The sequence below is a fragment of the Chlamydotis macqueenii genome, chromosome 3, assembly GCF_036417535.1.
Source record: "Chlamydotis macqueenii isolate bChlMac1 chromosome 3, bChlMac1.mat, whole genome shotgun sequence".
NCBI classification, from domain to species: Eukaryota; Metazoa; Chordata; class Aves; order Otidiformes; family Otididae; genus Chlamydotis; species Chlamydotis macqueenii.
Genome location: NC_141558.1, coordinates 60172862 through 60198676, shown reverse-complemented (window position 1 = coordinate 60198676; position 25815 = coordinate 60172862). Strand labels below are relative to the sequence as shown.

Here is a 25815-nt window from a genome sequence, read left to right as displayed (position 1 = left end):
CGCCTGAATCAGTTGTTTTCCTTTTATTTTACACTCATCATACCTTTAAAGGTTTTGCAGCATTTGAGGATGGATGCACTACCTTCATGAAGTCTTTATCTTCTTGAGATTTCTTAGTCCTTAACAATTTATCTTCATAACAAACAGAAGTTTTCATCTTTTTGAGATTTCTTAGTTCTTAAGGATGTATCTTCATAACAAATAGAAGTTTTCATATTTTTGAGATTCCTTATTACTTAAGGATGAAGACAGGGCTTTTTTTTTAAACTGTCCACGTGAGAAAGATTCCAATGAAGAGGTTTCTATTCGGCTAGCTGGGATGCCAACAGTCTTGGAAGATTTCCCTGATGTTGCATGTTTTGTTCTTTCTTTCTGAGAATACGATCATTCCTTGGTCATGAATTTTTTCATTACTAAGGCTAGTATGCTTTGGAAGGGGAAACAATAGGTTCACTGAATAATCTGATTGTTGGAATGATTTCTGGTCACATTTTTAAAGTATATATATATATTTCTGCTTATTACCAGGAATCTGAAAAATGTTTCAAGGTATATGAGAACAAATTTATCATAGTCTTTAGGTAAGCTTTTTACTGTTGAGGCTCCTGTAAAATATTTTTCATATTTCTTTCCTATTTTTAGAGGATCCATACAAGAACAGATGTTCTCTTTTCCTTAAGTAGGTCAAGGTTAAGACTTTATTAAGATTTATTAAGACTGTCTATATTCTTGTTGAGATGGAGGTACTGCTCATTGACAACATCACAAATATAGTTTTGTTCTATTTTTAAATTTCTATTTCTAAAGAAAAAAGGCAAAGTTAAGTCTTCACATGAACTTCTAGTATGAATTTCAGTATCCCATGTCTTCCAACACCACTACATACAACCTTTGACATGACTGCAGCAAAAAAAACCAAAAAAAAACCAAAAAAAAACCATAGAAACCAAGCTGTACCAGTACAAAGAAGAAAAATATAAACTGACCTCCAAAGGCCATGACCTGTTCCCTGCTATGAACCTGTCCTTTAAGACTCACCTCTAACGTGACATACATAAAGAATCAGCCTGATTAGGACAGGTGAAAAAAGAAATTAACATAAAAAATGTTGTATTTTCCTGTATTAAGACTTGACTGTCTTCCCATATCATCTGATTTCTAAAGATCTGTAGGTGCAAGAATGGTATTTTTACAGATATTCCCAACACATCATGCAATGCATTCATGCAATGCATTCCTGGATTTAAAGGGGTGACTACATTTAAGAAAAAAACCTCAACATTCTCTAGTTATTCCACTTAAGAGTGTTTTAACTCATGTTCTTAATACGACTAATAGCCGCCCCAAGATGCACTATCAGCTACTGGGAACTAACCATCACAGAGAGGTTTATTGTAGAAGCCATTTTCCCACAGTCTCTCAATCCACAGAGCAGCTATACGTGACTTGTGGCAGAAATGAGAAGACAAGCCTAAATTATTAATCATAGGGATGTGAAGCTTCTGTTCAGGTAAAGCAGGAGGACACAACTGTGATTTCTAGCATTGTAATGATCTAGGCAAGGTGCCTGTATAATGTTTAAAGTCTTGATGGTATTCTGAACAGTTATTATGAAACCTGTTGTACCACTGAAATTCTCTCTGTCCATGAATGTAGTCCAAGTAAGGTCACATCTTTGCCAAACCAGAGATATTTCACTTAGCTTTAATAATCTATAATTACTGTGTCTAACCTAAGTTAGTCACACAGGCTGTCTTTATAGTCAACAGAGAGATGAGCAGCTCTGGAGAGCGATAACATCTCACTTATCTTAAATACTCATTTTAGGATGAGAAATGGAACTGGATTCTGGGGACGGATAGTTGAACATGAACTTTAGCTGCCAGCAAGAAGCACTGCACAGTGTTCCTGGAGAGCCAGAATTGAAGGGCAGACTTCTGTCAGACTCCATGAATATTATTACAAGAATGGCCTAACATACACTCCAAAAAAAAAAGGCTTTTCAGGCATATAACTGATAGACACAATTGATATAAGAGAAAAATGAAGATGTACTTACCAAAAACAATAGAGGACTCACAGTAGTAGTAACCATTTGGTTGCTTTTTTTTCAACATGGAGCAAAGATCTAGACGGTGCAGGATTTCATCTCCAAAATAATGGCTTTTAAAATCTTCATACAGACCTGAGTCAATTTTTTTCACCTTTAAACAGCAACATAAAATTTAATTAGGCATTCCACTAGAAGACTGAATTTTCATATTTAATTCCTATAGTTTTCATTTTAACCAAAGGTATAGTTGGGATGGAAAACTACTTCAAGATACAAAAAGAATAATGAAACAATAATGTGCCAGATCTTCTGTTTTAGTTAAGTACTGTCTGCTGCAGAACTTAAACAAGGAAATAAAAGTGTCAGCACACCTCCTTTCTAATCCTCCTCTTCAGTTCTGTAGGAAACAAATGGATGTACACAGTGCTACAACTGCTTTAACTTCCAATGGCTTGCCACAGTCTTCATGAAACATGTAACTGGAAATTATTCCTGCTGTCATCACTGGGCACGCTACTACAAGGAACAATCTTAAATGTCTGTCAAGGGCAGTTTCACCAAACAGGAAAATGTGGTTGTATTTAACTAGCAATAGGCTTTTTAGCTCAGCAAATCCAAAAACTTACAGTGATTTATAACATTACTATCATTATGTAGTTTTGCATGTATGAAGTGAAATATAATATTCTGTTGGGCTGTTTGCAGAAAATCTCATTTCAGTAGTTATTTTAAGAGTTTAGAGTTCCTAATTTCATCATATTTTCTAAAAATATAAATGATGTCTGTAGAAATTCAATATTTTCTTCTTCAATCCACCTCAAAATAATGCTGTTTGCTTTTTAAAAATTGTTACTATATGCTAAGGGATGTTAGGAGCAATGGCTGCTTCCAGCAGCTCCACCCAGGGCTCCCTACAGCCCAGCTGCTGGAGCCCGGCCTGGTGCCCCAGGGACACAGGATCTCTGCTGGATGTACCTGCTGCTTTCACGTCCCAGAGACACAGAGAGAGGCTCAGAGGACATGGCTACAGCCAGCTATACAGCTGCCACAGACAAGGTGCTGCCTTCAACAGCACCACATACAGAGCTCACATGAGACACGAGTGAAGACAGACCCTGGAAAAGACAGGTCACCAGTGCAGGCACGCACAGGAGTTCAAAAGCACACACACATTTGTGCATCCCCTAAGCACCATCACAGCCTCTCTGTCTGGCTGGCACCCCTGCCCAGATCCCAGCCCTCCCTTACTCACCCCATGGGACCCCACTCACCAGCTGGTCCAGCTTGAGGTTTGATAGTGAACACCTGCACCCCTCACACACACCTGGTTTGCCCTCAGCAACCAGCCTGCAGCACACCAGCCTGGTCAAACAAGAGTGTCCGCCAGCCCCTTTTTACACACAACCAGCCCCTTTTACATCCCTTTCTGTCAGCTCTTCCTTTGTTCCTCCCCAGTCCCCTTCCCCTACACATCCCCGATCCATTTGCACAGTCCCACTGACCCCTCCAACACCCTGGACCCTCAGCTTTACATCCCCAATAGCTGTAAAGTCCAGGTTTGCCTGCAGTTTCTTGATAGTCCATCAGTTAGTGTGACTGATGAGGTTTGTTTCTTGGTTTTGTGTGTTATGTTTGACAGGTTTGTGTCTCTATATATTTTGTTTATGGCTTCCTCCTTTCACTTACCATCCCATTTGACAAGGTCCTCAACCAGACAATCCTACTGAAATAACATCTCCACACTCCACATGCCCTCATCAACCTGCGTGGCTGACCAGCTTTGGCTCTTGCTGCTGCCTCCCTTATATGTTGGTCAGGTTTGTGTCTCCATATGTGTTGTTTAGGGCCTCCTCCTTTTCGTATTACCCCCTTCTGCACTGAAAAGGTCCCTCACTCGACACCCTAAAAGGGACAGATGCCACCTCCGTCCTCACACCCTTACACCGCATCCATTCATCTGAGCATCACACACATTTCTTGTGCTGCTTCATTCAATTACTCATATGCAAGATGGGGTCAGCTTTTATTTAGGTAGAAAACTATAGATTTAAAAAGCTCTTTGCTTGAGTAAATACCTGCACATTTGTTTCTCTAGTCTAATTTAGAGACTTTTGGTCCTCTTTACTAAATTAGATTTTTGGACTCCTAAAGTCTAACTTACAGAATGTCAAAAATGGCTTTCTATTTCCTTACTCTCTGAAACGATGGCATCTAGTGGCGGATGCTTTTCATTTCAAGTACATGACCTCCTTGGAAGCAGACATTTATTCCAGCCTCACTGTTATTATTTAAAATTTTATATTCTATGGCTAGCTTAGTCCTTATGCACTAAGGTTATTTTGAAATTAAATCATCGTTCTTTGCTTTTTTTGGCTGACAGTTCTTTGAAATACATTTAGACATCAACCAGTAATTAAAAAAGACCTTTTCAGACAGAAGAATACTTGTCAAAATGTGAAGCCTTTAGTAGTCATGGAATGAAATGAGGAAAGATCAAAATCACCACTTCATGCTCCAATAAAAAAAAAACCCAGCACTTACAAGAGGTTGGGATGTTGCTTGTCAAAAACAGATTGGTAAGGTGTGACTCAAATGCTGAATGCTCAGGAATTGAGTTATGCTTGTGATGCACTACTGAAAGATGTTTGGAAAAGGAGCCATGGGAAAACTGTATGATATTTTTAGTAACTTGGAGTACTTTCTGGACTGCTGCTCGCAATGGTTGTAATAAGATGTGAAAGGAAGAAACAACGCAGGTGCATGGGAAGGTCACGGTTCATTTCTTAACCAAAAGGGTCTGGAGCAGTGGAGATGAGAGTTATTCCCACATGGGAAAGTTACAGAGGCTGATTATAGAAATATGCTATAATCGGGAGAGGGCGAGAAACAGAGTACTTGCAAGGCCATTTTGAAGCATTTGATGCTGGGATGGGAGGAGGAAGACACCTGCCTCTTGAGGAAGCACTATAACGAATGGATGCCTGCAAGGGGACATGCCTGTGTTAGGGGGGCCTGGAGAGGCCGTGCATGTGGAGCTCTTGCAAGACTGGCAGGGCACCAAGGAGAGAGCAGTTGGTAGCCCTGTCATGTCTGCTAACTCCCTGTCTGCACAGGCGGGGAAGGTGCAGCCTGCCATCCCCAGCCTGCAGTTAAACCCTCCAGCTGCATGGAGTCTTGGTGGCTGCCATGGCAGGCCTTAACATGGCTGCACAGTGGCTGCTTGTACCAGGCCCCGCAGCCAAAATGCCCATCTCCCAGCACCACACGTCCAGCTCTCCGAAGGCAAGGGCTGCATAGGAAAATTCATTTTCAGTTGCTTGATGTAGCTCGTTAAGTGAGCTGCAGAAGCCGCAACGAGTGAAAGAAGTGAGCGGCAGGGAGCCAGGCAGCGGGCAGGAGTCAACGCGGGGCTCCAGCAGGCTGGGGAGGGAGGTAGCGAGCCGCCCCCGGGGCCAGGGCAGGGGCTGGCGGGAAGAGCGGGTACCCTGAGGAGAGGGGTGCTCCCATTCAGGCGGGGGGTCGAGCGTCCGTTCCCTGCGTGACAGCAGGAACTTGCTGCCGGGACCGAGCTGCGGGGAGGCCCCGGCAGCGGCGGGCGACCGGCGGTTAAGGGCAGCGAGGCGAGGCGGGACAGCGTCCGCGGCCTGGCTGCGCAGACGGGGCTCGCCCGTCGGACAGCACCCGGCAGCGGAGAGAGGCCTGAGGGCAGCGAGCGCCAAGCACCGGCCTGGAGAGGAAGGGGAAGGGAGTAAAGGTAAAACTTTTGGGCTCCAAGGAGACGCAGCAGCCGAGTCGAGCTGCCGGCCAGTGCTGGGGAGGGTGAGTAGAAGGGGGAAGCAGTAGGAGAGGGCTGGAAGCGGGTTGCTGACGGTGACAGAAACTGTTATGGTTGTGTACTTGTACAGAAACCGGTGCTGTGTGATGGTGCTGCATAAATAGTAGGGTTGGACCCTGAAACCATGACCAGTTTACGTGGCTGCATCATTTTGAGGAGCTGTGGTTAGTGCACGCAGGTGTCCTGTACCTCTGAGGGAGGATGATTTTGTATGTGTACATACATGGGCAGGTATTACTGTATTTATGGGTATTTGGGCACACATATGTACTTAGAAAATAAGAGATACAAAGGAAAACTGTAAAAGTATTCCAACACTGTTGGTAGTTAGTTTAGTTACAGCTTACTTGGAAGCAAGATGGTGGCTGTAGTTACTGGGTTATCTTTTCACTTGAACAGGTAACATCTGTCTTTAATTTCTGGTAGCATCTTTGTTCTCTAGGGTTAGAAGAATGAGTGCTTAACCTGCTGTTGTCTCTTACAGCTACTTCTCAGGACTTTTTGGATGAGTTGTGAATAAAAATACCTTTCTGCGACAGAATGAGTGCCACATCAGCCACGAGTTGTGCTTTGCCACCACCGCTTGGGCCCGAACAAGAGGAGCAAGAGTGCCCTGAGACACACATGTCTGTTTTGTGGTATGCAGGGCAGCTTGCAATTACTTATTATGATACAGAAGATTGCTCCATTTACTTTATGCCCGACACACCTGATAATGAAGACCTCAAGCTACTGCATAAAGTGATTGGAGAAGTTAATCCTCAATGTATAGTGACCAGTGCAAAACAGGACCAGAATATTGCCAAATTCCTGACCAACCTGACAGCTACTGCTGGTGATAAAGATACAGGAAAACCAGAAGTTGTCCTGTTTCCTAACATAGATTTTGGCCTAGAAGTCAGCAAGCAACGGATCCTATCCAGGCAATTTCCATTTATCCCATCTCATATGACTGCAACAGAGAAAATTCTCTATTTGTCCTCAGTCATCCCTTTTGAGAGCCCACTCATGATACGAGCCCTAGGAGGACTCCTTAAGTTCCTAGACAGGAGAAGGGTTGGAGTTGAGCTCGAAGAAAACACTATTGCAGTTCCTATTTTGGCCTTTAAAAAGTTTGTGCTGTCAGATATTGTGAATATGGACCAAGACACTTACTGTGTCCTGCAGATATTTAAAAGTGATATCCATCCTTCTGTGTACAAGCTGTCCAGTGGATTAAAAGAAGGATTCAGTTTATATGGAATTTTAAACCGTTGCCGGTGCAAATGGGGAGAAAAACTGCTACGGCTGTGGCTCACACGACCTACTCGGAACTTGACAGAGCTGAACAAGCGGCTAGATGTTATCCACTTCTTCCTGCTGGCTCAAAACCATGAAACGATCCTCACTCTTCAGGGTTGCCTCAAGAATATTAAAAATGTGCCTCTTATTCTAAAGAGAATGACTCTTTCCCACACAAAAGTTAGTGACTGGCAGGCACTCTATAAGACAGTGTACAGTGCAGTGTGCCTTAGAGACACATGTCGTTCTCTGCCCAACACTATTGAACTCTTTCAGACTATTTCACGTGTCTTCACTGATGACCTGCACTACATCGCTAGTCTAATCAGCAAAGTGGTGGACTTTGAAGGCAGCATCTCAGAGAACCGCTTCACTGTTAGACCCAACGTGGACCCCACCATTGATGAAAAGAAACGAAAGCTGATGGGACTGTCAGACTTCCTTACAGAAGTGGCACGAAAAGAACTGGAGACGTTGGACAATCATATTCCTTCCTGTTGTGTGATCTACATTCCTCTGATTGGGTTCCTTCTCTCCATTCCACGGCTACCAACTATGGTAGATAAGAGTGACTTCGAAATTGAAGGCTTGGACTTCATGTTCTTATCAGAGGATAAACTGCACTACAGAAGTGCTAGGACTAAGGAGCTAGACAGCCTGCTGGGTGATCTGCACTGTGAGATCAGAGACCAGGAAACACTTATTATGCACCAGCTGCAGACAAAGATCTTGGAGAAGTCTGAAGTTCTTAACAGTGTGATTGAGTATACTGCACACTTAGATGTGCTACTAGCTTTGGCAGTGATGGCCCGGGAAAATGCCTACTGCCGGCCACGCTTTACTCACCGCCATGGCTTCCACATCAAGGATGGAAGACATCCGCTCATGGAACTATGTGCAAAGACTTTTGTGGCCAATCCTGTGAACAGTGGTGAGGCTACCAGACGAATAAAGATAATCACAGGGCCTAACTCATCTGGAAAGAGCATCTACTTAAAGCAAGTAGGTCTTATAGTATTCATGGCTCTAATTGGCAGTTATGTCCCTGCAGCAGAGGCAGAGATTGGAGTAATTGATGGGATTTACACAAGAATCCACAGTAGGGAATCAGTTTCTGTAGGGCTCTCCACTTTCATGATTGATCTTAACCAGGTTGCCAAGGCAGTTAACAATGCCACAGAGAGGTCCTTGGTACTTATTGATGAGTTTGGTAAAGGGACCAACACACTGGACGGCCTGTCCCTTCTGGCTGCTGTCTTGAGGTACTGGATCAGTCAAGGAACCCAGTGTCCGCAGGTCTTTGTCTCCACTAATTTTCACAGTTTAATGCAGCTGGAACTCCTGCCTGACACACCTCTTCTGGAGTACCTGACCATGGAGACTCACCAAGATGGAGATGAATTGATATTTTTCTATCAGATCAAACAGGGCATGTCCACCATTAGTCATGCTGCCAACATCGCTGCGTTAGCAGGAATGCCAGCCAAAATTGTTGAAAGAGGAGTGGAAGTGTCAGAACTGATTCGCAATGGAAAAGCTATTAAATGTATTGATCATCCTTCAAAAGGAGATCGGATGGAAAAATGCAAGTCTGTTGTGGAAAAGTTTCTGTGTCTAGACCTTGATGATCCCCATGTGGACTTAGAAGAGTTTATGCGTAAAGAGGTGCTGCCTTCTGCAGCCTCAGTTCTGTAACAGGGGTATGAGTAAAAGCACGGATTACATATCCGCCACGTTCAGTAGGAGAGTTTGGTAATTTAAAGAATGATCACTATGACTAACACGTCACGTTATTTATTTAGCTTGTAACAAATTGTCTATAGTGTCTGTCCTCTCTTCTTCTTCTTTTTTTAAAACAAGTACTGTAGTTGCATATTTCTGCAGTATACTGTATGATATGAAAGCAGGAAGACTGAAAGAAGAGAATTCAAGAACCTCTTTCAGCTGTTGGGTCACCCAGTTTGTGCATTTTCTGCCGGTATCGTTAGATTTTCAGATTAAAAAAAAAACCTGTAGAAAAATCATAAAGCATTTCTGCTGGTCTGATAAGACTGTGAAAGCAAAGTGGTTTTTGTTTTGTACTGTGCCAAAGTGATAGTTTCAGCCATTTTAGGATCAGCATCAAAGATTCCAAGTAAGTATGTGCCTTAGACTCCCATATCAGCAAGTAACAGTTGTCACAGTACAAACCACTGACGTAGTGGCTGATAAATGGAAATACAGAGGGGTTTAATGAGCTCTGCAGCTTTTCTTATACCAGTGTTTCTGTCCAAAATGCAAGAGATCGCAGGAGTTATTATACAAAGAATGCTGGGGGTCAGAATCAGTGGGTGCTGATAAACAGGGGAAGTGCTTTGGTTTTACAGAGAATCACTCTCTTCTCATAAGGTTCTGTATGCTATGACTATGTATCCATGCCATATGGGTATAAATAAAAGCAAAAATAAAAATCTAGGAAATGGAAAACTATACTAGGGATGTAAGACAAATTCATATTTTATATTCTGAGTACTGAGTAAAAAATAAGTTTAAAGGAACAATACTAGAAGGGGAGGATTCTCTTTCACTTCTCTTGTCATGCAGAGGATCTTTACTGAACACAGTATTTGATATATGCATATGCAACAAAAATTCATTAACAAATTAATGAAGCAGGAGACATGATATGTAAGTACTACAGAAGTAATAACCTTTCCTGCAACAAGGTAAGTGCCTGAGATTCCTTATCTAAATAAGACAGAAGATACATTAGATAACTTATTGTCTGACTGCCAAAAGTTGCTGTAACTGCTTACGGTATGACTAATTAAACACATCGGCAGATATACTACATCTCTCTTCAGCTATATTTGTCTTCCAGAAGCCAAAAATATTAATGTCACATAAACTGAGAGAAAATTTACATGAGAAAAAAAGTAATTACCTTCATCATTATCAGTATTAAACATCTTATCTGGTATGTCTAGCTGAATGTAACAAAAAGATGAATGTGAGTGCACATCAAAAATATTTTAATTTGGAGACACTGCTTTGGGTTTGATTCAGTGTGGAATTTCCTTGTTTATGATGAAGGAATTATTGTTACTATTATAAAATAAGTACCTTTTGTTATCTCTATATGAAACTAGGATAGTGGCAAAAATTTAACATTTGCATTAAGAAAATACAAGAATAAATTACTGCATCATGCAGTTACTGCTATTTCCAGTGCAATCATACCAATACTGTCTGCAAAATAACATCTAGCGTCTTGACGAGGTTACATTGAACTTGAATGGGAACAGGCCTTGTACAACACTTGCAAGCATTGTAAATACAAACTGATTTTTCTCACAATATATTCTCTTTTACTAATTATACATACAGCATTCTAAAGATATAATGTACAGAAGAATATAATATATTCAATATTAATAAATTAGATTTTTGGCTTTTTTTTTTTTGTCAACCCCAGCCTAGGCTAAGGATATACTCCTTACTAATTAAGCAGATGCCATCAGAGCAATTTAGCTGTCAGTCATCATCTACTTACGAAATCCATTTTGCGGTATTTGCAGTTCTGGCAGCACTACGTATCAAAGGATCTCCAAATATCATACAGCATTTATCAAGTGTGCCTCACAGTAGGCCCTGAAATAAACAGCTGTCTGGACGAATGAAAAACAGAGGGGTTGTGACTGACCTGTGGCAATGTAGGAGGCTAGTGAGGGAAGCAGAAATAGAAATGTTATCTTCAAGTGCAAAAATCCAGTTGCTTTTTTTATTGTGTTTCAGTAGGATCTTTGTATGGAAGGTAATGATACTAAAACAAGATTCTTATCATTCGAACAATCAATTGTGGAAATAGCTAAACATGTGCAAGTAAATTATAACCCTTTATCTGCTTCCACATGGATGAGAGGCATCAAGAGGCCTCCCTGTTTTGAGGAAGTTTTCAGTGGCGCATTTGATCTCAGAATTGCCCAGCTAAGCATGAAAAATGACTTGTTCCCACTTCTGAGTAGGTAAATAAGTTCTTTAACCTGAGAAGTTGAAGGGGGTACAGTAACCCAGGTAGCTCTTTTCTAACCTACTTTATCTCACATCTTTATCCTTTATTAATGTATGTTTCCAAGGTTTTTGCATTTACCATTTTTAGCTTAATGCTGTGCCTTCAAAGTGGAAAGCTGATTTCTTGAGATCTTTATTAATTTTGAATTCTCAAACTCCTTGCTTTGTAAATATCAACAACAATTTGTGTAAGTTAAAATCTTTTCAGAATATACGCATTTCAAAAAAGCCTGTAGCTATATTAAGGTTTGAAAAACAGATTTTTTTTTTCCCCCCCCCAAAAAGACAGCTTTGGTGGAATTTAGATGTCATTATGAGGAGAGTGGCTTAACAGAGCATTGCTTCAAATAAGGAAACTTACATTTAAAAAAATATAGTTATAAAGCTATGGCTGTGAACTATACTCAACTACTTAGTTCTGTTTGCTCTTCTATGTGCTTTCTCATGTAATCTCCATCCACTCCCCCTTGTTTCTCATACTGTTTTCTGATCTGAAAATGCAATTAAACATTATACTAAAACATACTACAAAACAGTTATTCCTTTTATGTTTCATGTTTTTATTTGTTATTTTCAGTAAATGCATGAAAATATCTCACTAAATGCACAGACACAATGAAACAAAAAATGATAGTAAACACCGATGCTTATGCCTGACAGTGGATTGACAGAGAAAAATTCCTGATAAAATAGTTTACAGATTTAATATATAATATCTTTGTATACAGTCTATCTTAAGAATACCATATGCGTTATCCCGTATTATAGAGGACTAAGGAAGATGATTTGGAATGACACTGACCTGGTTCTGTCAGCAGCAGTGAATATCAGAACACAGAGAGTATGCATCCTGGCTAATAGCTCATGCAAGGTAGATAAATGTAAACAAAACAAATAACCAGCCAAAAACCAACCAAAAAACAGAATGGCAAAAAACCCACCCTGATTATCTCAGATGTTTTAACCAAACAGTTAAATTACTAAACAGCTGATATTCCAGAAGAGCTGTGGATTTTAAAAATCAGTGTTTTATAAAACATCTGTTAATACAAGCAAAAGCTTATGTGAGCTTACAATTTTAATAGCTATAATACACCACCTACAACCTGTGCGCAAGTCCTTATTTCTGTTTCAGAGCAAGTATGTGTGCCCTTGAAGTATCTTGATATATCTCAAATCTCGTTGTCTTCTTCCCACAAATTTCACAGTACTACTTAATTAAAATGTGTACCTTCACCATTTTTTAAAGTTATTTCTAACGACATTTTAAAGTTTTTTTCTTTAATGCTTACTATTAAGTAAAAATAAAAATATTTCTATTCTGTACTTTAGTTCTTATTTACAAATATTTTTTTTCTGAAAATTATTTTCCTGGTCAATTTTAAAGCATCACATAAAACATTCTACATAATGTCAGCAAAAAAAAAATTACAGAGATACATCTTATATTAAAAAATACAATATAACTGTTAAATTAATATGAAATAAAAAACAAGATATACCAGTATTGCTTCTATATATTTATCATCACAGTTACAACCTACTTTTATATATTTCTGTATTTTGTCAAAAAAGCTAATAAATAGGCAAGAAATAACTGCCTGCAAGCGAGAATATAGATGTCTTTCACCAGTACTCTGAAATTCAACAAAGCATATTCAATAGAGGGAACTGACAGTCTGCATATTTGCATATCAAATATAGACATTGTTTATTTGCTTGCTTTCTCCTATACAGTAACAAAACAAAACTATCCAAACAAATTACATGCATATAAACTACATCCTAATAACAGTTCTGTCATTTTGAACAAGTACTTTCATCCTTTGGTCTTGCCTAGTTTCACAAAAGAAAAGAGACCACAGTATTACTGTACTGAGAATATCAGGAGTGGTAACTTAAAGTACAGTACAGAACCACTGTTTATATGGTAGATGTTCCAATTATTTTTTCAAAAAAAAAGGAATCAGTATTTTCAAGTCTTACCTCTTCAGCTGTTTACAAAATAGAAAGCATGATGCTACAGCATAAGCAACTCCTTTGTTCCTCTCCAAATTAAACTTTCTAGAGTGCTGCTGAGCTATGTGAAATGTGAGCTCACCTGCTTACGTAGCTGTGTTGATTTCGACAACTTCATGAAGGTCAGATGCGGTTTAAAAGCTCTTTCTTCTCCTGCCAAGATGCCCTTTTCTTTAAATATCTTCTTCATAGTCCCTGAAGGGGGAGAAAAATGTAGAGGTACAAAGATATTACATGATAGAATGCTTAAAAATGTGCTTTCTACTGTAATGAGTCACGGCTGCTCCACATGGAAAAAACAAGATGGTGAGTACTAAAAGGCAGAGCAATTTCTAGTTAACTTCAAAGGTACATATTATTTCATGTTAAAATAGTCTTATATCCACAGTTAATGTGGGTCACAAATTTGGCTTTACTAAATAATGGCAATTAGAAAGCTGTCCATGCTGTCTGCTTTTGCTATCAAAAAAGGAACTTGACATTAAAACTGTTCAGGAGTTACTCTCACTGGAAGAGTCTTGGAAACTTCAGGAAAACTCTTGAAACTCTTGATAACAGATTTATCTCTCTTAAAAAACACTGTTCTGTGGTGCCTTCTATTATCTGTATTCGGGTAATCTTCCATTCAGACCAAAGGAAATCTGAAATTGAAAACTTTAAGTTCTGGCACTGGATTTACATAGCAGAGAACCTATCAGGTATGCTGATGATTTTTGTTTGTTTTTTTCAAGCTTCACTGTTGCCTTCCAAGCTAATTTCCTCTACTACATTAATAAAATTTAGTATTTCCCAACTCATCTGCCCAATGTAATGTTTCATTTCTTGGAATAAATTTCAGTATAACTTTTTAATTATGCTTGCTATTTCTTTTAGCTGAAATACTTTAAATGAAAAAATTCTGTTGTAATTTTGAAAAAAAAAAGTTTAGATAAAATTGATAAAACCTGTGGCAAAAATAATACCAGTAAATAGAATACTCCTATTACTTAAAAAGATAAAAACTGCAAAATCTTTTTCTTTTTCTTTGTAAATACAGCTTCCAATTTTTCACTCGCTGTAGGTCTAGCTGGCTCATACTATCCTAGAACTAAAATCAAAATGGGGGGGGGGGGGAAATCAATCCTATCACATTCATTTAATCAACCCTTACCATAATGATCTGTTTGCATTTAAGTGTATTTATTATTTTTTTGGCTTGCTAGTTCAGCTGTAACAGAAAGATCCAGTGCTTTATTCTCCCACCTGGAAGGCAATGCATTACACTGGAAGGGAACAGCACAGCTGGCTGAAAAATAACAGGGAAGGCCCAAGGAAGAGGAATACAGGCATATAGGAACAAATGGCTAGCATAAGTCTGCCAGTTCACACTCCTGTAACATGTCACTCCCGAGTCCTTACTCTTACCATTTTTTGTTTCCTCTAGTAACTATTTATGTGAGCTACTTTGAAATCACACGCAAGAAGAAATTTTACAAGTTTATGCATTACTTTGCAACAGAGAAGTTCTAAAAGAAGCTCAGAGTATTCACTTGGGACATGGAGATCAAAATTCACTTCTCTTTTCTCTGCCGCCTATGATTTATAACCTTAGGCTCCGCAGTCTATGCAACTAAAGTTGTGATTTTGAAAGAAACCAAGGAAATCAAAGACCCAAATGCCATCTCTTAATCAGGCCCATTTAAAAAGTCTCTTTCAACCTTCACTCCCCACTTATAAGACGTTGATGCATTTTACAAAAAAGAATTAGTCCAACCTTTTATTCTAATTGAGGGTTGTAAAGCACTGGCACAGGTTGCCCAGAGAGGTGGTGGAAGCCCCATCCCTGGAAACGTTCAAGGCCAGGCTGGATGAGGCTCTGAGCAACCTGATCTAGTTGGGGATGTCCCTGCTCCTTGCAGGGGGGTTGGACTAGATGACCTTTGAAGGTCCCTTCCAACCCTAACCATTCTACAATTCTATGATTCTAATTCACAGGATGCTGAAAGGACAACCAGATTAAAACTTGTGAACCATTTACATAATGGTAATAAGTACACTATGGCAGATGATGAAAATAACCTACCAGAATGGTTGAGGTTGGAAGGGACCTCTGGAGGTCATCTCGTCCAACCCCCCTGCTCAAGCAGGGCCACCCAGAGTGTCTGCCCGGGAATATAGCTGGGTGGGTTTGGCCTGTCTCCAAGGATGGAGACTCCACAGCCTCCCTGAGCAACCTGTGCCAGTGCTCAGTCACCCTCACAGTACAAAAGTGTTTCCTGATGTTCAGAGGAAACCTCCTGTGTTTCAGTTTGTGCCCATTCTCTCTCTCACTCGCCCCATGTACGTGTATACGTATGTACATGCATACCTTCTATATAGATCTATGTAGCTAGATCTACAGACCTACTATATATCTGTAGCTATGTATCTATACACAAGTACAGCTTACCTACCTATATTATTTTAAATTGTGTTTGTAAGAAACATTTCTAAATTTACACTGGATCCCCACTAAGCTATTGCGCAGCTGTGCACACAAACGCTGCTGAACAACAGATTAACGTATCAAAGCAGAAGACTACAAGTAAATGTTTGCTGCTTCTTCAAACTGAGAGATGGAAGCTCAAATTAAGCCACTTAGTTATGGTGTACATGTATTTGCATGCATCCAATGGTCTGCTTATTTTCTGATGTTAGTAAGCAAATAAAATATTATATTTATTTAAATTGAAAATATCTGTAACAAAGTCATTTTCTGGTTCCTTTGTTTGGTCCTCTGAACTGCATCATTTAGGGATTCATTGAGTTTGATGTTCCAGTAAAGGATTAGTCTTATTGAAACCAAGTTTACACTACCCCGTGATATTCTAACTCAGTCTTGTAGACCATAGTCTTTTTTCACCCCTAAAAGCTCAAATTCATTCTGCCATCACATCTTATGCCAAGCAGTGTCTTATCTCCTGCTCTGCAATTAAGATCTGTACTGGTGAAGATTTGCACATCTAAGGATGTCCCCCCTAACTCCAGTAAGAGCTTACTGTCAGATCAGTGGTTTGCCAACGTGCATCTGATCACAGGATTTTAAACGCAGTGTTTTCAACAGGGTAGACTGTGGCACTATGAATGTGTGTTACAGTGGGATGCTAGGGCACCTACATTGCACATTGCTGAACAGCAAACACACGGCCTGCGTGTCTCTGTTTTGCGCTAAACAGCTTTGTTCAATACCTGCTTCTATTTATCTTTCTAAATTAATCTCTTTTTTTCATACTTGTCAATTCTAATAAAGAAAAAACATAATGAAGAACTGGGTCAGATGAAAGGCAGGATAACTGCAGAGAAAGAGTGCAGTTTTACATTAATAGATTTATGTGTGTGTGTCCACACATGTTCTCATGGTGATCACACTTCTCCCATAGCTTCATCATGGCGTAGATCGTTACTAAACATCACAGGCTCAAGAGACTGGCCACATTTGCTGGTACTACAGACAGCCCCAGTTTTGCAGTATTTGACACTTAGGGAGAGCATGATATTTTACTGCTTAAGGTGACTGGCAAACTATAATTAGCATAATGCTTCCTTCTTCAGAGAAAATGAAAATAGAAAGAAATCTGAGTAGATGGAGGTGGGGAAAAAAGAAACAAAGGGAAATGTTTTCCGTAGAGCATAGGAAGGTTAAAAGATAATGTAATGCTATTAATATCCATGCAGCTCTTTGAAGAAGTGGCCACAAAAAAAAGGTTTTAAAAGAAATGGGGAAGGAAGCATGGATGCTGTGGGCAAGAGAAAGTTCCAGGCTTATGGGACAGCATTAAAGTAGATTTAAAGACTGAGCAAATACACAAAGGTTAAAGTTTATGATGGAGATTGCCTGAACTGAAAGAAATTAAGCAGCCAGTGACAAGATTGTAGACAGACAATGCCCATGGGTCTTAACAAATGAGGATTGGCCATCCTTCCCCTAGACATCAACATTACTAGCTAGATTGAAAAATCAAACAAGATCTGTGTTTTCCATCATTAATCTCAGGCTGACCAATGTTTGCAGCTTCAAAGTATACCCTAGAAAAGTTAAGGCTATTTTTACAAGCTCAGTGACTTCCTGGAACAATTTTTTGGACAGCTTTTAGACTGTCTTTCATGCAATTTGAAGTACTCTGCCATACCATTTTGTACCTTATTTTTATAATGTCAAAATTACTAAATGTCATCTGCCTCTTACATTGGATGTGGCTGAATCCATTAGACAACTGTTTCCCCATAATTAGACTTGAAATGTGATACAAGAAACTTATTCAGAACTGCTACATACTGGAAAGGCTCAAAAATTCAACAGCTAAATCAATACAGGATGATTCACATAAAAATTGCACATTGAGCCATATTCCATAATACAAATGGCCATGTTCTTTTCCAAGATTTCATTACATATGGAAAACTGCTACTTACGTGGATTTTCTTCCAGTCCCTTAATTTCTGCTTGTCTCTAAACCATGTTCTCTTAATTAAAATGTTTAGAACTTAGAAACATTTCCTTACACTGACAAACAGATCCTCTACTTATTCCTGCTACCCCAACTCTGTCTCTTTATTAAAAATTTTTCTACTTTACACTTGGAGCTGAAGAAAAGCTAAGCATAGATAACATACAATTATAACTATCATGTTAAGTCACATAAAAATTTTTAAGTTCTTAGTTGTTTTTTTAAGAGCATTCTGTTGGCTGTCAGTTAGCAGAAGTTTGGGTTTTACAAAGAAGTTCTTCTGGTCATCCATTCTTTCCTAATAGCACAGAGCACTTGCAAAGCTTTACAAGGCACAATTTCCAAGCCAATGAAGAACTTGACGCTAGTATTTATCACAACCTCAACTATATGTCACCAGAATTACATAAAATTATTTTAGATACCATGTTATGCTTGGAATATATAATCAAAGGCTGCATCAAGGACCAAACTCCCTACCATCCTACTGTTAAGACTATCATGAAGGACAGTTATCAGCCTGAGGAGTGTCCCTGGCTGCTGCCTAACAAAACCTACTAACTCCTCAAAATCTCAGCAATCCCAAGTCTCTGAGGCAAAAAAAACCAAAACAAAACAGTGGCTAAACCAAGGTCAGTGACTACCTCATGTACTGGTGATTTTTATCTCCACGATGTAGGAAAAGGAAAGCCCCTGCTTCTCATCTCTTTGTATAAAAAGGGGCTTTTTTTCCTCTGCAAACAGTCAGCTTTACACCATGCCAAAAGGTAAATCAGAGTCAAGCCAATTTCCCAATGGTTCGTCCACTGCTGCTTGGTTAGGTATTACCTTGGATTTTCTACAGTCAGTTGCCACTGTACCATACCACTCTCATATATCAGTGAGCTATATAGAATCATAGAATCATAGAATAGTTAGAGTTGGAAGGGACCTTCAACGGTCATCTAGTCCAACCCCCCTGCAAGAAGCAGGGACATCCCTGACTAGATCAGGTTGCTCAGAGCCCCATCCAGCCTGGCCTTGAACGATTCCAGGGATGGGGCATCCACCACCTCTCTGGGCAACCTGTTCCAGTGCTCTACAACTCTCATTGTAAAAAATTTTTTTCTCATATCTAATCTAAACCTACCTCCTTCTAATTTAAACCCATTACCCCTTGTTCTATCACAACAGGCCCTACTGAACAGCCTCTCCCCATCTTTCCCGTAGGCCCCCTTGAGGTATTGGAAGACCGCTATCAGGTCTCCCCGGAGCCTCCTCTTCTCCAGGCTGAACAGCCCCAACTCTCTCAGGCTGTCCTCATAGGAGAGGTGCTCCAGACCTCTGATCATCTTTGTGGTCCTCCTCTGGACCCTTTCCAACTGGTCCATGTCTTTCTTGTGTTGGGGACTCCAGAACTGGACGCAGTACTCCAGGTGGGGTCTCACCAGGGCAGAGTAGAGGGGCAGAATCACCTCCCTCGACCTGCTGGCCACGCTCCTCTTGATGCAGCCCAGGATGCGGTTGGCCTTCTGGGCCGCAAGGGCGCATTGCCCACTCATGTTGAACCTCTCATCTACCAACACTCCCAGGTCTTTCTCCTCAGGGCTGCTCTCAATCCATTCTCCACCCAGCCTGTATTTGTGCTTGGGATTGCCACGACCCAGATGCAGGACCTTGCACTTGGCCTGGTTGAACTTCATGAGGTTGGCACGGGCCCACCTCTCCAGCCTGTCCAGGTCCCTCTGGATGGCATCCCTCCCTTCCAGCGAGTCAACGGCACCACACAGCTTGGTGTCATCGGCGAACTTGCTGAGGGTGCACTCTATCCCACTGTCCATGTCGCCGACAAAGATGTTGAACAGGGCCGGGCCCAACACGGACCCCTGAGGGACGCCACTGGTGACCGGTCTCCACTTGGAGAGCTATATGGTTATTTCTAACACATATCAGCAGTATGCATGGGTTGTTCCGTTTCTCTCCATCACCATACATGTATAAAGAAAGATGTGCTCATTCATAAAGTAGGATTCAAGGAGAAGCTGGACCAAGCAATCCCCACTTCGTGCACAGATGCCAATATGTAAGGTAAGCCTTACAAGACAAACAATGATAATGTGAAGGCTCAAACAGCTTGACTGAAATAGAAACTTAGGTAGGACGTCTTGGTGAAACTCAGCTCTTTTACTGGCTTTAATCCATTCCAGTACTTCCTAAAAGTTTGTAACGATCATAAAAAGAAGTGGGTGAGAGTACCTTCTTTTAAACCACAAAAAAAACCCCATATCTTATTGCTTCATTATACTGAGGTATTCATCAGAGTTATTGTTATTCAGTGTTTGGCAGCACAATATGAAGAAGAATGTAAAAGAAAATCCAAAAGTGTTTGCTGTCCTTGCTTTCAGAGAACCATACTTTACATTTTTAGCATTCAGGAACAAATGTGGAGATCACTAATGGGTGTTTTACAGGAACAAAGGCAATGAACATAGTGAACAGCACATTCAGATTCATCAAATAATACAGCACTGCTTAGTGGCCTTTAACTAGATCATCGTATGTGCTCTGTACAGAGGGATGTTAACAACCAAAATAATCTAATAATAATCAAGGAGAAATTAAATGGCAGATTCAGATCCAGGCATGTACATGGTTAGTCTGTTTCATATATTTCCCATACATAGCTACAGTAAGAATAAAAAACATAATAAACATCAAGGTGCAAAGACAAAATACGATGACAGACTGAAAATGTTTCAGTTTCCCTACTAATTGAATATATACCTTGCAACAATTAAAAACTTTGCTTCCAGTCCCACCTGACTATGCAAAAGCAAATTAGAGATTACCTGGTCTGTAAATGACAAAATCCCCCCATATGATTTACCTTCTCCTTCACTTACAAACAGATCCTCTACTTATTCCTGCTACCCCAACTTCCTTTCTATTAAACCTTTATTCTTCCCCTTGTATCTGCCCTCTCTGTACCTTGCTGAAAATGCTACTATAAAGCCAAATCACATTTTTCTTGGCAAACTGAAAAGATTTTTTCCATTCTTTCTGACTCCTTTCACACAAGTGATCAGAATTTTAAGACCTTGCATGAAGAGTAGTAGAGTCAAAGGGCAGGAGAGGCACTGCAATACAGTGCTCCAAAGGCAGGCCCCTGTCCCAGCAATAGTATCTCCTCTAGTCTCTTCTACTTGTCACGTGACACACAAAAAAGGTGAGCTAAGAGATCTGGCATGAGCACAACATTTAATATTTTCATGCAATAAATGCTGATCTCCAGAGCAAATTGTATTTAAGTAACTATGACCTGTTGGAAGCATAAACTCATAAAACTAACTGGTGTTATACTAGGCCTTAATAGTAACTGTTTATTTTCACTAAATTGTTTGCCCCTGTTGTCAGCATTTTTCTAGTCAAGGAACATAAAACGAAGAAAATTGTCATGTAGCTCAAACCTGAATTAGAAAAGGCTGCATGCAGAAAACTACCTAATATCAAAAGGCATGAACAATGCTCAGGTCTATTGGAATCAGCCCTTCATGTAAGCAAGTACTATCAGCAGTTAGGTGTCTTGGCTCTTGTAATGAAATCAACAAAAAAATTATTGGATTTTTTTTCCTGCTGGTTATATTCATCGCAGCATATATATATTTGCTGAGATTGATAATTATATTCTTGAGATAGCAGAACACCGCTACTTTCAACTTCAGAGCATGCTTCTCTTCTTGCAGTGGATGAGCCAAGTTCCTACACATCCCAGTAAAGTTCTGCTCCACGCATTAGTAGGAACTATAACTAATGGCACATGGACTAGAAGAAAATCTAACATGTCACAGCAGTACATTTTCAATGCAACTGTTATGGATATGGACTAGCAGCTTTTTGTTCACTTTGTAGAAATCAGTTGTTTTAATGGAAAATTACAACAATTTTGAGTTCTCAGTTTTTCCATCATGTGAAATGACTTCAGAGTAACTGACAAGAGGCAAAATTCATTTATCTTAGCTTCAGCCATCTGGAACTAAAGTGAACTAAATTAACTGAATTAAGCTATTTCTCTAGGCTCTCTAAGTCAGGGCAATATAAGTCACCCTGAAATAGATGCTAAATAAGTGGTTTCCTAATCGTTAAAGAAGCTCACAAACCACCGTCCTTACCAAAACAGACTGTTCCTCTCCAGCCCCATGCCTGCCACTGCTCCTATCTTTTGTGTCATCTCATGTAGCTATACAGTAAACTGCACTGGCAAACTGAATAGGTTAAAAATTAGCTAGCAAAGGTAAAAATGTTAATTTAACCACAGCTGAATTCACCATGTAGCTGCACAACTCCCCAGCACAACAAAAGGGAACAAAAGGGGCCGGACTGCTTTGGTACAGTGGCAATGCCAGCTTATGCTTGAGTAAAGTTGTAACGTACCTAGAGAAGATGGGCGATATGACTTGCTCTCCATTTCTCTCTCCCTAGTACAGACTGTCAGGAAAATCAACGTAGTGAGATGAGACTAAATGTCATTTTTAGAAAATTGAAGTTAAAGGATATGACTAGTTAGGTGGACTACATGTCTGTCTAGTACAGTCCTACCTGTATTAAAATAACCCTAAAAATCAACATTTCTCAAAAACAAAGGACGCAAAGCAAATGAAATAGCCATCTGCATAAACAGAAGAGTAACTTTTTTGTTCATGAAATACAAGCTCCCTCTGATGGTCAGACCATAACATGCATCATTCAGCCATAAAATCAAAATCTGCAAATCCTGCGAGTAAAAAACAGTATTCACTTACTCACTTCTATCAACTTCAAATAGCATTTACAATATAATTATTACAATGAAAATTGAAGCCAAACCATTCATTACCTTTTCCAAATTCACTTAGTACTTCGAATATTCTGTAGTGCAGCAAACCACAAGAAACGAATAATTTTTTAAAAATCATTTTAAGTGTATATATTCCTTTTAGCTCAGGATTTCTAAAAAGACTTGGACAAAGAGTGATTAAAATACCCCTCAAATTTGTGTCATAACAGTTTAGCACTATTCCTGGTAGATAATCGTATGATGCCGATGTCTTTTAATGGCTCCAGAGGGACCTGGATAAGGTCAAGAAGTGGGCCCCTGTGAACCTCAGGAGGTTCAATAAGACCAGGTGCAAGGTCCCGCACCTGGGTTGGGGCAACCCCCAGTATCAAAACAGGCTGGGGGATGAAGGGATTCAGAGCAGCCCTGCTGAGAAAGACTTGGGCGTACTGGTGGATAAAAAGCTGGACATCAGCTGTCAATGTGCACTCGCAACCCCGAAGGCCAGTGGTATCCTGGGCTGCATCAAAAGAAGCGTGGCCAGCAGGTCAAGGGAGGTGATTCTGCCCCGCTACTCTGCTCTCTTGAGACCCCACCTGGAGTACTGCCTCCGGCTCTGGAGCCCTCAGCATAAGAAGGACATGGACCTGTTGAAGCGAGTCCAGAGGAGGGCCACAAAGATGATCAGAGGGCTGGAGCACCTCTCCTATAAGGGTAGGCTGACAGAGTTGGGGCTGTTCAGCCTGGAGAAGAGGAGGCTCCAGGAAGACCTTACAGCAATCTCCCAGTACATAAAGGGGGCCTATAAGAAAGATGGGGACAAACTTTTTAGCAAGGCCTGTAGCAACAGGACAAGGGGTAATGGTTTTAAACTGAAAGAGGGTAGATTTAGACTGGACATAAGGAAATTTTTTTTACGATAAGGGTGATGAAACACTGGCACAGGTTGCCCAGAGAGGTGGTGGATATCCCATCCCTAGAAATATTGAAGGCCCAGTTGGATGAGGCTCTGAGCAATCTGATCTAGTCGAAGATGCCCCTGCTCCTTGCAAGGGGGTTGGACTAGATGACTTTTAAGATCCCTTCCAACCAAAACCATTCTATGATTCTATGATTGTTGGGAAATAACTAACAAATCACAACAAAGAGAAGATCCATGTTAGCTCTGCTTTTCCTAAACTTTTGTCTCTGGCAAACTTATATTTACATTGGCATTAGCAGACATACACTTACCACTATAACGCTGTAGAACATTCAGACGTTACTGGTGTCAAACAAATTTCCATGCAATTTATGGAACTAAATGTGCTCATACAAGAAGCTAATTTAACTTCATGTATTTTCCATTGTTTGTGTTTGCAATATTTCTCCTTCAATATCCATGTAGAACACAAAATAACACATGAAGCCAAAATTCACCTTAGAGCATAACAGAAACCAAATATAATCTTGAAATAGCAAAACAGTAATTCTGTAATAACCTAAGCTTAGGTCTTGCCAAAAATCAAACCACTGCAGAAGTGATCTCTCTTTACTGTTCCACAGACAACAACAGAATGACTAACATCCTGCAGGCAATATTGTATATTTTTTTTTTTCTGCCAGCTTCAGTTTTAAAATTGCAGTTTTCTAAGGACACAAGTTACATCACAGGCAAGCTGTACTAGGAGCCAGAATAAACTCGTGACAATTAATTTCAGTCAAACGTATACAACCTCACAGCGGTATATATGAAGAGTTGACAGCAAATGAGTTTCCAATATTTTCTCTTGCAGCTGTGTCTCTAAAATTGCGTATTCAGGATACTATCCACAGAGCAGGAATACTAGGCACAATTTTGACATACAGCCTGTTTTGAATTAGTATATGAAATGTTTTACAGAAAATAAACTCAATGGCACATTTCTGCTAATATGATGCTTTACATTACAAGGTATATTTATTGTGTCAAGTACAGCCCAGGAAGCACTACGTGGTCTTTTCCCCAAAATGCACCACCTTCAGTAGGAGGTTTGGCCCTTACAGGACTGTCTGCTAACGTTTTGTAAAAACTGCATGCAAATTAAACTGTGTAAGTGTACTCTTACATTAAAAGAATTGTACAGGTGATAAGCTTGGCAGAGGCGGGAGAATCCTAACGCCTGTCTTGTTTGCCTCATCAGTTCTGAAGAGTGCACATGGATTCTTTTGTTTAATACTATTTCACATTCCAAACTGCGCTGCCCTGAAGGACATCTGCGTAATAAGAAATTATCTTTTTTTAAATCAGGTTACTTAAATTAAATTATTTGCAATTTAATCTAAGGAAGACATACATAGAAACTATTTAGTCTATTCATTTTCTTCCTACTCATACCTAGCTTTTCCACTAATTTATACGTAACTAAGCTAATTTTTGAAATACACTTTTATAATCTTCACTGTTACATAATTACAGACCAAGAATCTGTTTTTCTGGCACAACTGTCTATACAAAACCTGAATTTGCTTTCATAAATTATAGGTTACCTGTTATGAAATAATATTAGCACTTCCAAGAAAGCACAAAAGGATACTCTGAAATCAGCAACAATTCAGAAGTTACGGTTATGAAAGTCACTAAGAAAGGTTAAGATAGCATAACCTGAAGTCATATCCATTAAACATTTTCAGTCATTTTACTATTTTCTTCTGGTAATGTTCAGCTCCCCACCCTGTTTCAGAACTAAATCCAGATGAAAGAAACATCACTGTGTAAGTCTAGAGACTGAACAACAGGCCTAAAGCCAAGGAATGATCCATTGGGTTGGCAAAAGTAAGCACTGAAATAAGAAACATTTTTACTAAACAGCAGTGTTAAGTGAAAATAACAATATACAGCTGTAGTTCTAATCTAAGCAAAGAATGCTCACCAGTGAGTATTAGTAGTTATGCTTTACAAAGAAAATACAGTTTTTCTTGTTTGCTAAATTTGACTGTACTGAGTTTGTCTACTACGAAGGACTGTCAAACTGAAAAACAAAGGTTGAAATCTGATCTCATTTTTTACTTGTCTAATTCTGGTTCACTGTCTAAGTTGTTGTGGTGGGTTAAACTTGGCTGGACACCAGGTGCCCACCAAAGCCGCTCTATCACCCCGCTCCTCATCTGGACAGAGGAGACAAAATACAATGAAAGGCTCATGGGTCGAGATACAGACATGAAGAGACCACTGACCAATTACCATCTTGAGCAAAACTGACTCAACTTGGGGAAATTAGTTTAATTTATTACCAATCAAATCACAGTGGGGTAATGAGAAATAAAAAACTAAATCTTAAAACGCCTTCCCCCCACCTCT

The 25815-nt window shown here is 39.9% G+C and overlaps 2 protein-coding genes across 4 annotated transcripts in view; one reads left to right on the top strand and one right to left on the bottom strand.

Moving 5' to 3' along the window:
• The window catches only part of AKAP7 (A-kinase anchoring protein 7), an 86869-nt gene that overhangs the window by 46637 nt on the left and 14417 nt on the right, over window positions 1–25815 (bottom strand). For 2 of the 3 annotated variants that reach the window (XM_086744771.1, XM_086744770.1), the window contains exons 6-7: window positions 13321–13433; window positions 2060–2204 (exon numbers count right to left, since the gene is read on the bottom strand). In XM_086744771.1, the coding sequence (XP_086600897.1) occupies window positions 2060–2204; window positions 13321–13433 (258 nt within the window). Of the gene's footprint in view, window positions 1–805; window positions 901–2059; window positions 2205–13320; window positions 13434–25815 lie in introns of those variants that run through there. The other variant, XM_086744772.1, reaches the window with a different exon arrangement.
• MSH5 (mutS homolog 5) lies at window positions 6429–8864 on the top strand. Its single transcript, XM_010115644.2, has one exon. The coding sequence runs from the start codon at window positions 6429–6431 to the stop codon at window positions 8862–8864; it is 2436 nt and encodes an 811-aa protein (XP_010113946.2).